Source organism: Dermacentor albipictus, chromosome 4 (assembly GCF_038994185.2).
Source record: "Dermacentor albipictus isolate Rhodes 1998 colony chromosome 4, USDA_Dalb.pri_finalv2, whole genome shotgun sequence".
Taxonomy (NCBI): Eukaryota; Metazoa; Arthropoda; class Arachnida; order Ixodida; family Ixodidae; genus Dermacentor; species Dermacentor albipictus.
Window position 1 is genome coordinate 155,595,456 of NC_091824.1, and position 12,772 is coordinate 155,608,227.

Here is a 12,772-nt window from a genome sequence, read left to right on the forward strand (position 1 = left end):
CAGGGTGCGTGGCTGTGTATGCGCTCAGGCGCACTTACAGCCATGCCCATCCACAGCCGAGAAGCGCCGGAACTCACGAAGCGCCCACTTGTAACCCCCCCTGCCTCACACACGCTTGTTGGCGAGTGAGCTCCCCTTCCCTCTTTCTCTTTGCTCGCACGGGAAGGCGGCACTCATGCGTAAAACTACCATCTTTCCTTCTCATCCTTGCACTCTTTCATTCGCACTTAAAGCACAAAGTGCGCTGGGCCTGATAGGATCTTATCGCACTTGGACTTTATCCTGAACATGATGTGGCTTCACTTCTGGGCTTCACTTCTGCGGTGGCTCTTGTTGCGCGGGGCAGATTTGAGAGGTGCGTTTGCAAGCAGCTGCTTGTGATTCAATCATTTGACCATCTGCGTCCACGGAAGTTTCCATTTATTGTCTCGGCATTCCTTTGCTGCAGTAGAAAAATTTCGTTATATTGAAATTGCCTAGAAACACACTTCATTATATTGAGGTTCTAATTACATGCTGTTCTATGGACAAGAGGTTATGAAAAGTTAAATACTTCATTATATCGAGAATTTCATTATATTGAAGTTAATTATATCGAGGTTTAACTGTATTGCTGAGAATGTTCTTGCAATCACTAAATCAACCAATAGCATTGGTCGGCCTGCCATGTACGCTGGCATGCATGCTGGCATGCATGCCATGGCATGCCATATACGAGCCTGCCATGTAAATCCAAAGCAAGTCTTGTGACTGGTCACTTGTAGCTATGAAAAGAGACTGCTGTGTGCCTACGAATGTCGTCGGGAGCGATGGCTCACCATATGGTGTTTTGCAAAGATGACGGCTGTCAACAGTGGTCATTGTGTACACTCGCTTTCATTGGCAAAGCAGTTTGTTGGCTTTCTAATATCGTGCAACCACTGTGGATAGGTCTGCAATAATTCGGTATGAAACCATAACTTTAGTCGCCAACACCCTACGACGCAGCTCTCATTAGGCCTAACAGACTAGACAGTGCAGCTGTGACAAAAATTTGCTGCCAGCCGATATGATAATGGGCCATGAACTGTTGCAGAAACCCTTATCACTAATACATTCTTACGCATGGCTCATCAGTGATTGGTTGCGAGGTTGTTTGTACTGGTTAGGTTGATCGCTGTCGAAGTAGCTTGCGGGCTGGCAACTACCGTAAGCACACTATGTCTGTGTTCTCGCATGTTGGCAGAAAACTCCAAACTGCATGAGTGTACATGCATGTACACTGAACATGTGTGTCCACTATGATCAGCATGCCTTCTGATGCTTTCGTGCTTTCCATACATGCTGCTTCTGTTGTTCCCTCTTTCTGCATAGTGTTAATCATCTCGATTGGTCTGGCTGACCTGGTCAAACCGTTTGCCGATAGAGATTGTGGGCTGATAGAGATTTGGCACTGATACAGGTCGACACGAGTGCAGCACACAGCTTGTCTGGTGAACACAGCAACTGCAGGCTGGTTTCATTGCTGCAAGTCAGAGTCGTCCCACTCAAAGAGGCAGCATACAATGCTGGAAAGCATGCAGGATGCTTCCAATGCCACTCTGCACAGTGCCAGACACACTGTCAAGCAGACAGATGAGAATGCTTATCGCAATGTGGTTGACTGCAATAGCCACGCCCATCGTTGACTACCTTATGTATTAAAATCTAAGCCAACTCCCGAAATTGTAAAGATCAGCAAATAAAAAGAAATTTTCTCAAATGCAAGCTGACGAAAATAGAGTCGGAACCCGCGATAACGAGATATAGCAACAACGAAACATTTTCGTATCCCCGTTGAACGCCCATAGGATTCAATGCATTTCATACCTCTCAACAAAGAAATTTCACTGTACTGCAATCCTACATCAACGAAATTTGCCAGAACATAACTCTGCAAATTGCATAAGGCTAGCAGGCTCCAAAGTGTGCTAAAATGCGATTGTTTTGCACCAAAATTGCGCAAAATACCACCACATTACACTTGTGTGGGTGCCGCCATTTTTGTTCACAAAACCAAGCGCCAGAAGCGATCGGTGCGCTGAAAACAAGTCATGGCCGCCATCTTGTTTGTTGATCGCCCGTTTGAAGCGGCACCATGAGTGGCGCACACGTTGCTATCGACATGTGACGACAGTGTTTGCATGCCTACCAGGCCAAATTGTAGATAGTAGTTCGAAATGCGCATTCAGTTTGCGTTCCCCGTGGCTCACGACTCGGTGAGGCCTAGGCCAATCGCGTAAGGCGAAACTGAACGCAAACTGGACACGCATTTCGAACAACAATCCCCGATCATTGCAGGGCACTGTGCAATGTGCGCCTTGGTAAGGAAAATGCAGCAAAAACAAAGAAATCCATGTCCCACCTACATGGAATTGTTTATGGCGCTTGAGATGGTGGTCGCGGCATATGAAGTGTCATGCATCGGGCCATGATTGGGTGATCATCCGGGAATACGCATCCCCTGCTTCAAGAATGCTGGTTTTGGTGCCACCCGACAGGCATCGTGTGCGGATTCAGCACCGGACACAGATTTGCGCTAAAAGGCCATTATCTAAATCATTTGCCTTCGTGTACATGAGATACGATCACTTTTGCAATCGGCACCGACCGCGTCGGCACTTACGGGCAACAGCGTGTGCTGGAGAAATGCTGCTGCATGCGTTGTTGCTCTGAGTTTGGTGCTGAGTTATGCAAAATCTCGTCCAATGATCGCATCTGTGAAAGCAGTTGACCGAGAATACTGCACTATGGCAGTACTACTACTTGCTGGTCGATGCATGTGGCACACTTTGTACTGTTGGCAATGTGGTTCTATATCCTCGAGCAAAGCTTGCAAAGTAGACTAACGGAATTCGGAAAGTAAAGTGTTGTTCTGCGATGCATTACCTATATGTGCTGTCTCTTTTTGCAACAACCAAATTCTCGCGAAAGCGAATTTTTTCACGTTCCCCGCCAATTTCATTATTGCGAGGTTTAACAGTACATAGTGAACAGCCACAAAAGGCAAATACACTAGCATTTACTGTCAAACCAGCTTATAATGATACCAGTTTTAACAATATGCCAATAACAATGAGCTGCCAATGCACGGTCGACTTTTGTATGTGTTCTATAAACTGACTACTGGATGTGTGCACCGAAAGGAAAAGGAATGCAAAATCTTTGGTGAAAAAAGTGCGAGCCACACCAGTCTTTTTGCTGTGCAGCCCACATAAGATGTCTTCCACCCCTCTGGTGTGGCAGCTGCTTATTGTTACAACTGAGTAGTATTGTCAAAACTGGTAATGCTATAAGTAGGGTCAACTGTACTTCTTTCTGTCTAATTAAAATGCTTGGATGTTGGTCCCCTCTGCTTTTCCTTTGCAGCTGGATTATATCGATTATTGGTGATAAGAATTATCAGTCATACAATACGATTTTCTTGGCGCTCGAATATTGTTACAGTTGGACTCAACTGTATTATCGGTATCCGGTGCCAGACATTCGATTGACCTAGCTCACTCGCCTTTGTTGCTGCTGGGCTCTTTGTCGCTGTCGTCTTCATACAGCGCACAATCGCCAGTACTATTCAGTGCATTCGAAATGCAGCACTTTCCAAATGCACATCCAATTTTCTGGGATGTCGTCCCACGTCGAAACAATTCAGCCAAACAGTTGCCCAAGGAAGGCATGGTTGATATGGCCCGTTATTCTAGTATATGACCATTCACTCCACAGCGCACTTGAGAAAAGCTGGCTGCGCTGCTTTTGCCATCAACTTGCATTCACCTTATCCATGCCAGGGTCTCTATCGGCTTGGAGCTGACTGCTCTGCCGCCAACACAACTCTTCGCTTCATACAGCCCTGTAGGGGCGCCTCTTGCTTGCTGCCATTACGCTGATGTGTGGCCATAAACAAGCAACAACAAAAAGAAAAAAATACAATGAATGTGCCCCCATGCCTGCACAGCGTGCATTCAAGGAGGTCAAAATGGCATTCTTTCGCCTGCGCTTCGGTGATGTCTACAATGATGAAACTCGTGTGTATATTTTATAAGCTGTAATTAACCTCGTATGTAATAATAATAAATTGAGTGTTTTATGTGTTTTCGTCGAGGCACTAGCAGAGTGCCTTTTTTTTTTCATTTTATTGGCTTCTAATGAAATCCTCAAATCTAACCCGGCCCTAAAGTTTCGCAACTCGTGTCTTAAAAAAAAAAAGCTAGTGACTTAGATTTGAATAAGTACGTTGTGTTTGCTGAGGCCACCACCACACCTCCATGCATTTTTTTTGCTTACCTGTATAAGCATCAGTGCACACACCCCGAAGCCAAATTCATTGATAGGACTTGTCTCTGCACTTTCCATAAAAGTAGAAAATGTTTCGCGGCACAGCTCAGCTGCAGCCACACTGGAAGTTGAGGCCCGTACAGTTAGCCTTTACATGACAAAAAGCAATCATGGTACACTTGAGCTGGTAGGCGTACGATGCGCCGCTACGGCTTATTAAGTGATCAGCCAATACATAGGGCCCGGGGGTACTGGGTCGGGAATTAATTGCTGCTATGTTTTAGCTATTAGTACATTTTAACCAGGAATGTAATAATGAGGTTTACTGCAGATTCAATCATTTTGAATTATTAAAACTAGCACTGTGAAAATAAAGTGTCAGTAAAACTCTGTTCACTTGAAGTTCTAAAAAAACTAAAAAATTTTTAGGTATGCAGTCTTTCGAGATAAGCGAAATCATGAAAATAGAAGCCTGCTGGCTGCGCATTAATGTAGTACTACGCTCATTGGTGGGTATTAGAATATAGTATGTAGTACTAATATGGAAAAAAGACCCCAGCAATCCCAGAGGCACGGCGGAGTCTATAGATCAAAGAGGATTTCCTCCCCTTGTTCCTGGATGGAAACACATTTGGGAACTGGTCTGTTCTCTCCAACATGAGCTTGTTCGGCACGACACAGAGCGCGCAAAGGCGTTATGTCTGTCGACATTGGCAATCATCTCCCTATCTTCTGAATTTTGCCGTGCCCTTAAAAATTCGAAGCATAATGCAGTTGAATATTCCTATCACCTTATTGACGCAACTGCGCTAGCACACTTTCAATGTCTTGTCAGGGAAATCCATTGGGAAACTGAACTAGAGAGTGGCCCAAACAAGGCATACAATTTGTTTTTTGATAAACTGGTTGATTGCTGTGATAAGACATTCCCACAGTGTAATGGCACTAAATGATGCTAGCAAATAAGGAAACCATGGATAAACGCAGTGCTTTTAAAGAAAATCCACAATAAAATTAAAATGTTCTATACTTTCCTTAAAATGCAAAATATTGATCTATTGGTTGAATTTAAGAAATAATGTAACCAAGTAAATTCAGAACTAAAAAAGGCAGAATTAGAACACCATGAAAAATTATACTTGCGTATTTATACCTATCCAAGGAAAATGTGGCAGGAAGTTAAAAATTTGATCGGAAAGAAAGAGAACTCTGAAAGTCTTTATCTCCTCTTTAAATGGCACCCTTACTGAAGTTTAAGCAGCTACCGCCTTAAACACCTGCTTTGTTCAATGTTGTAGCAGTGCCGCTATCAAAAACCAAGATGAAATAACTTTTATTGCACCGAAACAGCCTGTACTAAATTTCTTAATACTATTTCCAACAGGCTCTGATGAAGCAGAAAAGGTGATTGCTAGCTTTAAGAACAATACTGCTGCAGGATTCGACGGTATTCTGACAGATCCGATAAAATATGTATCTGATATAATTTCGAAAGTCTTAGCCCACATTATCAATAGAGTATATGAATCTGGAATTTTCTCAAACAAACTTAAAATAGCCAGAGTTTTGCCAGTTCACAAAGGCAATGGTGAACGTACTGTTAACAATTTCAGACCAGTATCGTTATTACCGCTTCTTTAAAGCTTTTGAACTGTTATAAATACTCGATTAGAAAGTTTTGTGAGGAAGTATGCTGTAATTAGTGAGGCACAATACGGTCTTCAAAAAAATGTCTTGTGAGCATGGGCTGTTAAACATAAATTATAAAACGTTACATGACATTTAGAAATTATTATACACAACAGGCTTATTCTTGGACCTGCATAAAGCATTCGATAGCGTGAACCACTGTATACTCCTGTCTAAACTTTATGGCTACAACGTACGTGGAATGCCATTGGAGCTAATGTAAAGTTACTTGACTGAACGGTATCAGTTTGTTTCACTTAATCAGTTCATTTTGTCACTTCTCAAAGTAAAAAGACTGGTGTCCGACAGGGTGCCATACTTGGTCCCTTATTATTTAACCTCTACATAAACGACCTAGCAAGCATTCCTTCCACACCTAATATAATCATGTACACTGATGACACAAATCTTTTTTTTCGCGAACGCTCCCCTGCAGTACCTTGAGAAAGAAATTAATGAGTTTCTAAATTTATTGGGTGGCTGGTTGTACATAAACAAGCTGCATTTAAATGTTAATGAAACAAAGTATATCATATTCAAACCAGCAAGCAAGGAATTGCTTAGTAATACAGTTCATGACAGATTTTTCGGACCCTCAAGGGACCGCGAAAATGTGAGAAAAATCAGGCAGTCTGTAAAAACAAATGTGCCCCCAAAAAACTCAATTTATTGCTTACTATTGAGTTAGAGGCTGGAAAAAGTGATTAATGCTCTTCTGAACCATGCCTCGCTTGTGTGCAAGCAGGTCCGCCTGAATTTCGGCGAGAGTCGTCGTGCCACCGTAAGCCAATGAAAGAGCTGCGACCGCTTGCATCAGCTCAGCTTGCATCGGCTGCGCTGCTGCAGGCGAGTTGTTGTCGTCATCGCTCTCGGACTCTGCAAGCACTTGGCAAACTATTTCTTCATCCGTGAGCCCAGTGCACAGTTCCAACTCGCTGTCCACGTCCGTGAACTCCGAAAACGAGACGGTCGAGAGAATTTCGACGCCTGTAGTGCGTAGGTCGTCGATGAGGTGTTCACTGCCAGACAGCTGCTCGACGACACTATCCTCGTACAAGACAGCCGAGTGACCATTCAACACGAATCCCACGTGGTGGAAGCAGTTGCGCAGCGTTGTGCGAAAAAATAAATGTTCCAGAAACAGCATCTTGAAGCACTGAAGCCGATTCAATCAAATGCGAGCCACAGTAGCGACAGAATGAGATTTTTTCGTTTCCGCAGCACGACCACGACTAGGCCTACTCGCTAGGCTTGTCAATGCGTGGCAAACACAAACAGGCTGTTGAAGGAAAAAAAAAAGCATTGCGTTACGGCAGTGACGATGTTGCGGAAGCGGAAGCTGCTAGCATATAGCCTCAATCCAGCATCCGAGTAGCTGAGGAACTGCCATGCAAGACCGGCACCGGTTTCGAGGCTACAAGAGGAAAATTTAAACAAACAAGATGGCGGCGACACAGCTCAAAATTCGCTGCAGTTGGCCCGGCTGACACTTAGAAAGTCCAAAAAACAGAACAGCCCTCCCTAGAGTGTCCTAAATTTTGAGCCATGTAATACATTGACTTTATGAGGTATGCCCTGGGGCCGGCAAGAAGTCTGAAAAATCAAGCATGCCTGAAAAATTAGGTGTCCGAAACATCAGTCGTCGACTGTATAACTGTTTTACTTCAAAGGGAGTGTATATAACAAGTAAAAGCCTGAAAGTTTCTGGAGGTCTGGTTCCAAGATAACCTCTCTTGGGGCACTCATTTCAGTAAGCTAACCAATGAGCTAAGTAAAGTATATTAGGTTGTGTGTATAGGATTAAGGCTCTTGTTCCATTACGGATAAAGAAAGCAAGGTACTACGCCCTCTTTTACTCTTTCTTGCTGTGTATTAATTTGGGGAACAACGACTGCAAGAAATTATGAGAAAATGGTACTTTTACAAAGAAGGGTAATACGAATGTTTGAAAACTATCATTGTAGGCCGCGAGATCTACCGACATGCAACTTGTTTTGTGAGCACTCATTGCTCTATGCCAGCCAGGTATACAGTACGGACTACTCTTACATATAAAAAGCAAGTCTTCACGTCGTTAGCACATCTATTTCACCATTATGTTACCCATTGCGCAAACAAATAAGAACAACACCATTCACCCACATAAATTATGGACATCAAGACCTAGACTACCTAATACCCCAACTATTAAATATTGTTGAGCCAGAAATTGATTTTTATGTGCCCCAATTCAAGCAGTATACGATACATTTTTGTTGAATCATGTCATTTCCTACTAATAAATGTGCTCCCTGTACTGTAATCCTGGTAAAAAAAAACTTGATTTTGTTATATAAATTGGTTTGTGTTGCTTTTTAAGTTTACCAGATATAAAAATCACATGAAATTTTATAATGCAAGGGTGCATGAAAAAAGTATGTAACAAGATGTGCATACAGTGCATTAAACACACCTATATGGAATGTGAAATTTGCCTTTATGCCAAATGTCAACAGGAGCAAGAGCCTCTACCATAGTACCACAAAGTATGGAAACTTTTAGGTGGTGACTTTCCCTGGTATTTTCGCAGTAGAGATTTAGTAGTATCCAGAATCCGTGCAGAAACATTTTGAGATAAGGAATCAAAAACACAGGATTGATGCCGTGGCTGGAAAGAAGTTCTATTTAACTGATATTTTGAGATATCAAGAGTTAGAGTTAACGAGGGCTTACTGTATCTTCTCTCTATTCTTTATTTCATTACTAGCGTCAGTGGACATTAGATGGCACTCACTTCTGAGGTGCTGATTAATGGGCACTATTGTAACATATCTTGTATCATTTGACTTCTTTTGGTTGCTTGTTCTATGCAAGGTGGCCGTTGGGGTCATGAACACCGGCTGCAGAGCAGAGAGAACCTCATGCAACAGATGCCCAATGAAAGAGGTAAGAGTACGTGTAGGTGTGGTTCACTCATTGCATTTAGCTGATTTGGTCACACACGCATGTGGGCTATGCCTCTTCAGTTATTTTAGAAGTTCTGAAAATTGATAGCATTGCCTGAAATTTTAACCCTGTTTCTTCCAAAATCTTTTGATCTCTGACGGCAGTGCTTGAGAAGTGTTCATTGACTTGTGCAGTGCTCCCACTCTTTTGCCAAATTGCGGCAAACGAAATTTCCCGCACCATTCTGATAAACACAATTTTTCACCTAAGTGTGGCAAAATTAGTGAATGCGCAAAGCATGGGTGGTTGCAGTGGTCTGCAGACGGGCATAGCGTGCATCAATAAAGCAGGTTAATTGATAAATAGAACTCCCAATTATTTGTACTTCGCACACCGATATTTCAGTCTTGATGGGGACCGCCTAAAAGTCCGAATAATCGGGAGTCCAAAATACTTGAATTCGCCTGAAAACAAGCGACCTTATTCCACAAGTGGCTGAAAAAGTTTGCTGTATTCTAGGAGGACCACATTCGAGGATTCTTTCACTTCTGTATGACTAGTGTCAGATGCCTCTGCGTCTACGCGTGACAGCATTCTTGGCACTGTTAGTGCCACTAATGCTAACATCCATCAGTGTGTCATGGTGCTAGTCATGCAGTGAATCAGTAGCCCCTGGCAACAGGGCTGCGATTTTGCAGCTATGCCTTTTCCAGTGCCACTCCTTTTCACGCTTTATCAATAGTAAGAGTGGCACTCCGCCTGGATTTTCAATGGGATAAGCCGGCCGTTAACGATGGATGATAAAAGCAGCATATAGAATCGAGTGGAAGGCATTGCTACAAGATGTCTAAAAGTGGACCATACTGTAATAGTTGAATGATGGCGGGTTTTTTTTAGCAACAGTCATTGTCTGATGCTTCCCTCAATCACTGCCTTCATCGGCGGGGACATCAAGAGTGGAGTTCGCACCGCCTAAACAAAAGTCGCTGGTACCATGTTGCTATTTAACACGATCTGAATTAACAAATGCTTGACTCATACAGTGAAACCTCGTCAAAGCGTAGTTGGCCGGAGCTCGGAAAAAGTATGTACTACCGTATTTACACGATTTTAAGTCGACTCGAATGCAAGTCGACCCCCCATATCGTGCCACAGGAAAAAAAAGAGCATACCCGAGGGAGCATTCGATAACGAAAATTTATTAATAGCTGACATGGTCACTGGACTACTCATCTTCACTAGTGCTGCCATCGTCATCGTTGCTACAGTCCCACAGTGCGTCGTTGTCCCGCGAAATTTCACATTTGGCAAACGACCACACCACGACATCTTGTGGAACAGCAGCTCACGCCGAATGCACCCAACCACACGCATCGGCCAGGGAGCCTCTTTTGACAGGTCCAGTTGGCGTAATTTCGCGGTCTTCTGCCGCCAGCCACTCGTACTCATGGCGGAGCAGGTCCTTAAAAGGCGAAGATCCGGGCTTGTTTCATGACCATGTCGCACTTCACTGGCAGGGACCGATCGCGCATTTCAGGGACGTACGCCTCAAGCTTAGCCTACAGCTCCGGAAAGCCTCCAGACTTCGGCACGTCGGAAATTCCTCACTTGCCGTCACAGGTGAAAATTTCGCTTCGCTGCAGTCGCCACTCTCGCACCACCCGTTCAGAAACATGGAACTTGCAGCCCGCTGCACAGCAATTTGTTTCTTTGGCGTAAAGGATGGCAGCCCTCTTAAACGCTGCTGTGAACGAGTGCCGAATGATTAGTGGGCCTGGAGCACTCATGACGACTGAGGAAGCATAGAAGTAGCACATAGGCGGCAGTCAAGTGGAACGCGTCAAACCAATGCCTTTCGTCAAGAAAGCTAAGCGCAACAGGCAAAGAGAACCCCGCGAGCGGTGTCTGCTCTTCCATGAACTACCGATGCTCCCCACAAGCACCGTCGTTCTGAGGGTGAAGCCGCGAATGGAGCAGCGGCATTTCCATCAACTATTGACACCCTCTGAGTGTTGTGTGCACTGTAAAACTCTCAAAGATGTTGAAAAACTCTTCCGAGAAGCGAACAAACATGCGGGATAGCAAAAAGCTACGGGTGGGGCCATAGAGCAAAATTGTAACTACGTTGTAGCTCCCATTGGTCTCGCTTTTTTGGTGGTGCCATGTTTCGGTTTCGATTGTAAGTCGACCCTTCACTTCAGATTTTCAAATTTAAAAAAGTGGTCGACTTACAATCGTGTAAATACGGTAAATGGTAGCTCTGTTTAACCGAAATAGCATGAGATCGGCTGCTTACATGCCCAAAACGGAACTCGGAGAGAGTGCGATGAAAGGGGAAAAAAACATGCTATATTTATTCACTTCGCGCGACAAAAATGTTATTTTTGTTTGATGCCACGGCAGCCTAGCAGCGACAACAGCGGCCTCAAACTTATTGAAGCTGAGCTTTTCAGCCAGCCCTCCTCTTCTTGGCAAACACTCTAATGGCAGATTCCTCGTTGGCGTTAGCTATTCTCCGTGCACGCGCGTGGTAGCGCTGCAGAAGTCGCGGGGCGCCTTTTTCATTCCGGGGTGCTGTTCTCGTCGCGACGACTGCATTCATGAGGCTGACGTAAAGAGGCCTGAATCGCCCGTGCTCTCGCTTTCCGTGTCGTCCTCATCGCTGTTGCTAGCCAACACTTCCGTAACAACAGAGGCAACGATGGCGAAAAGTCGAACCTCGTAGCCGACATCTCTTCGCAGTCGCAGCGGCATTGCCGAGCAACTTCTTCGCATTACAAATGCCACACGCCGTACTCAACAGCAGATCCCTGTCGCATGCTAGCACCGACTTCTTCCTGTCATGTTCGAGAGCACGAACAACGTCTAATTTTTCTTCTATGCTGAGCATCCAGCGTCTTCGTTATCTGAGCTTTGCCGTGGCGCGAGCCTCACTTGTGCGACGTCATAATGCTCTCTGGCATGCCGCCGAAATGATGTTGATGTGGCTTCACGCACAAACGCACAGGGCACTTGGAGGTTGTTGTTCCGATCTCTGAGGCTTGTTGTTATGCCGGGCTGCCCGATGGAGACGACACACCGCCGTGTTTGTGCGATGAAAAGTGGAAACACTACATGTTAACCGATACGTACACAATAAGCTGGTATGGTTTATGCGCATGCAAAACACATTATGTTCAATGGCCGTTCAGTCGGGGATTTGACTTTACTACATTTAAAGCAAAACCACTGTTTAAGTGGGTATGGTTTAACGAGGTTTTTGCTATACAACCAATACTACAGCAATTACACGAGAATGCAGCTCTAGAGTAGCTGGCTGGGGTTTGCTTTTCCTACAGTTTTGGTCGGTGAAGGATGAACTAGGCTTTGCTTGTTTTGATTTTGAAGAGCTGCTGGCAACATGACCAATGGCCATGCTGCAGCGAAGACAGTAACCTATCAAATCCAAATATCATTAAGAGTATTTCCTCTCAACCTGGCAGTTAAATTAGCATGCAGTCATGCAGGCAGAGTCCGAATTATTGAATGTTATGCCTTAAGGCATCCGAAATTTTGGTTGTTCGTATACAGTAAAGGGGCCCTGAAACACATTTCTAACTAATCATAACATGGCGTTACTATTAAAGTACGTCTGCCCATAAATTTCACTCCCCCCAAATTTTTTCAATCCTTCATCTATAAGGGGAGTTATCATAACGATACCCGGCTTTCTCATCTCTGCTAGCATGCTGGAAGATACACAAGCTACATATCAGGCGTATGAAATGTACTTTTGCCATGTTTGCCTAAGAACATATCTGACATTCAAGGTTAGCTTTTTTACTCTTATCTAAATTACTGTTTACAAAACTAATTACTAATTTACAAA

At 44.2% G+C, this 12,772-nt stretch overlaps 1 protein-coding gene across 5 annotated transcripts in view; it reads left to right on the forward strand.

Annotated features, from left to right (window-relative positions):
- The window catches only part of LOC135903778 (WAS/WASL-interacting protein family member 1-like), a 79,174-nt gene that overhangs the window by 28,024 nt on the left and 38,378 nt on the right, over positions 1-12,772 (forward strand). For all 5 annotated transcript variants that reach the window (XM_065434160.2, XM_065434164.2, XM_065434161.2 and 2 more), the window contains exon 5: positions 8,833-8,904. In XM_065434160.2, the coding sequence (XP_065290232.1) occupies positions 8,833-8,904 (72 nt within the window). The remainder of the gene's footprint in view (positions 1-8,832; positions 8,905-12,772) is intronic.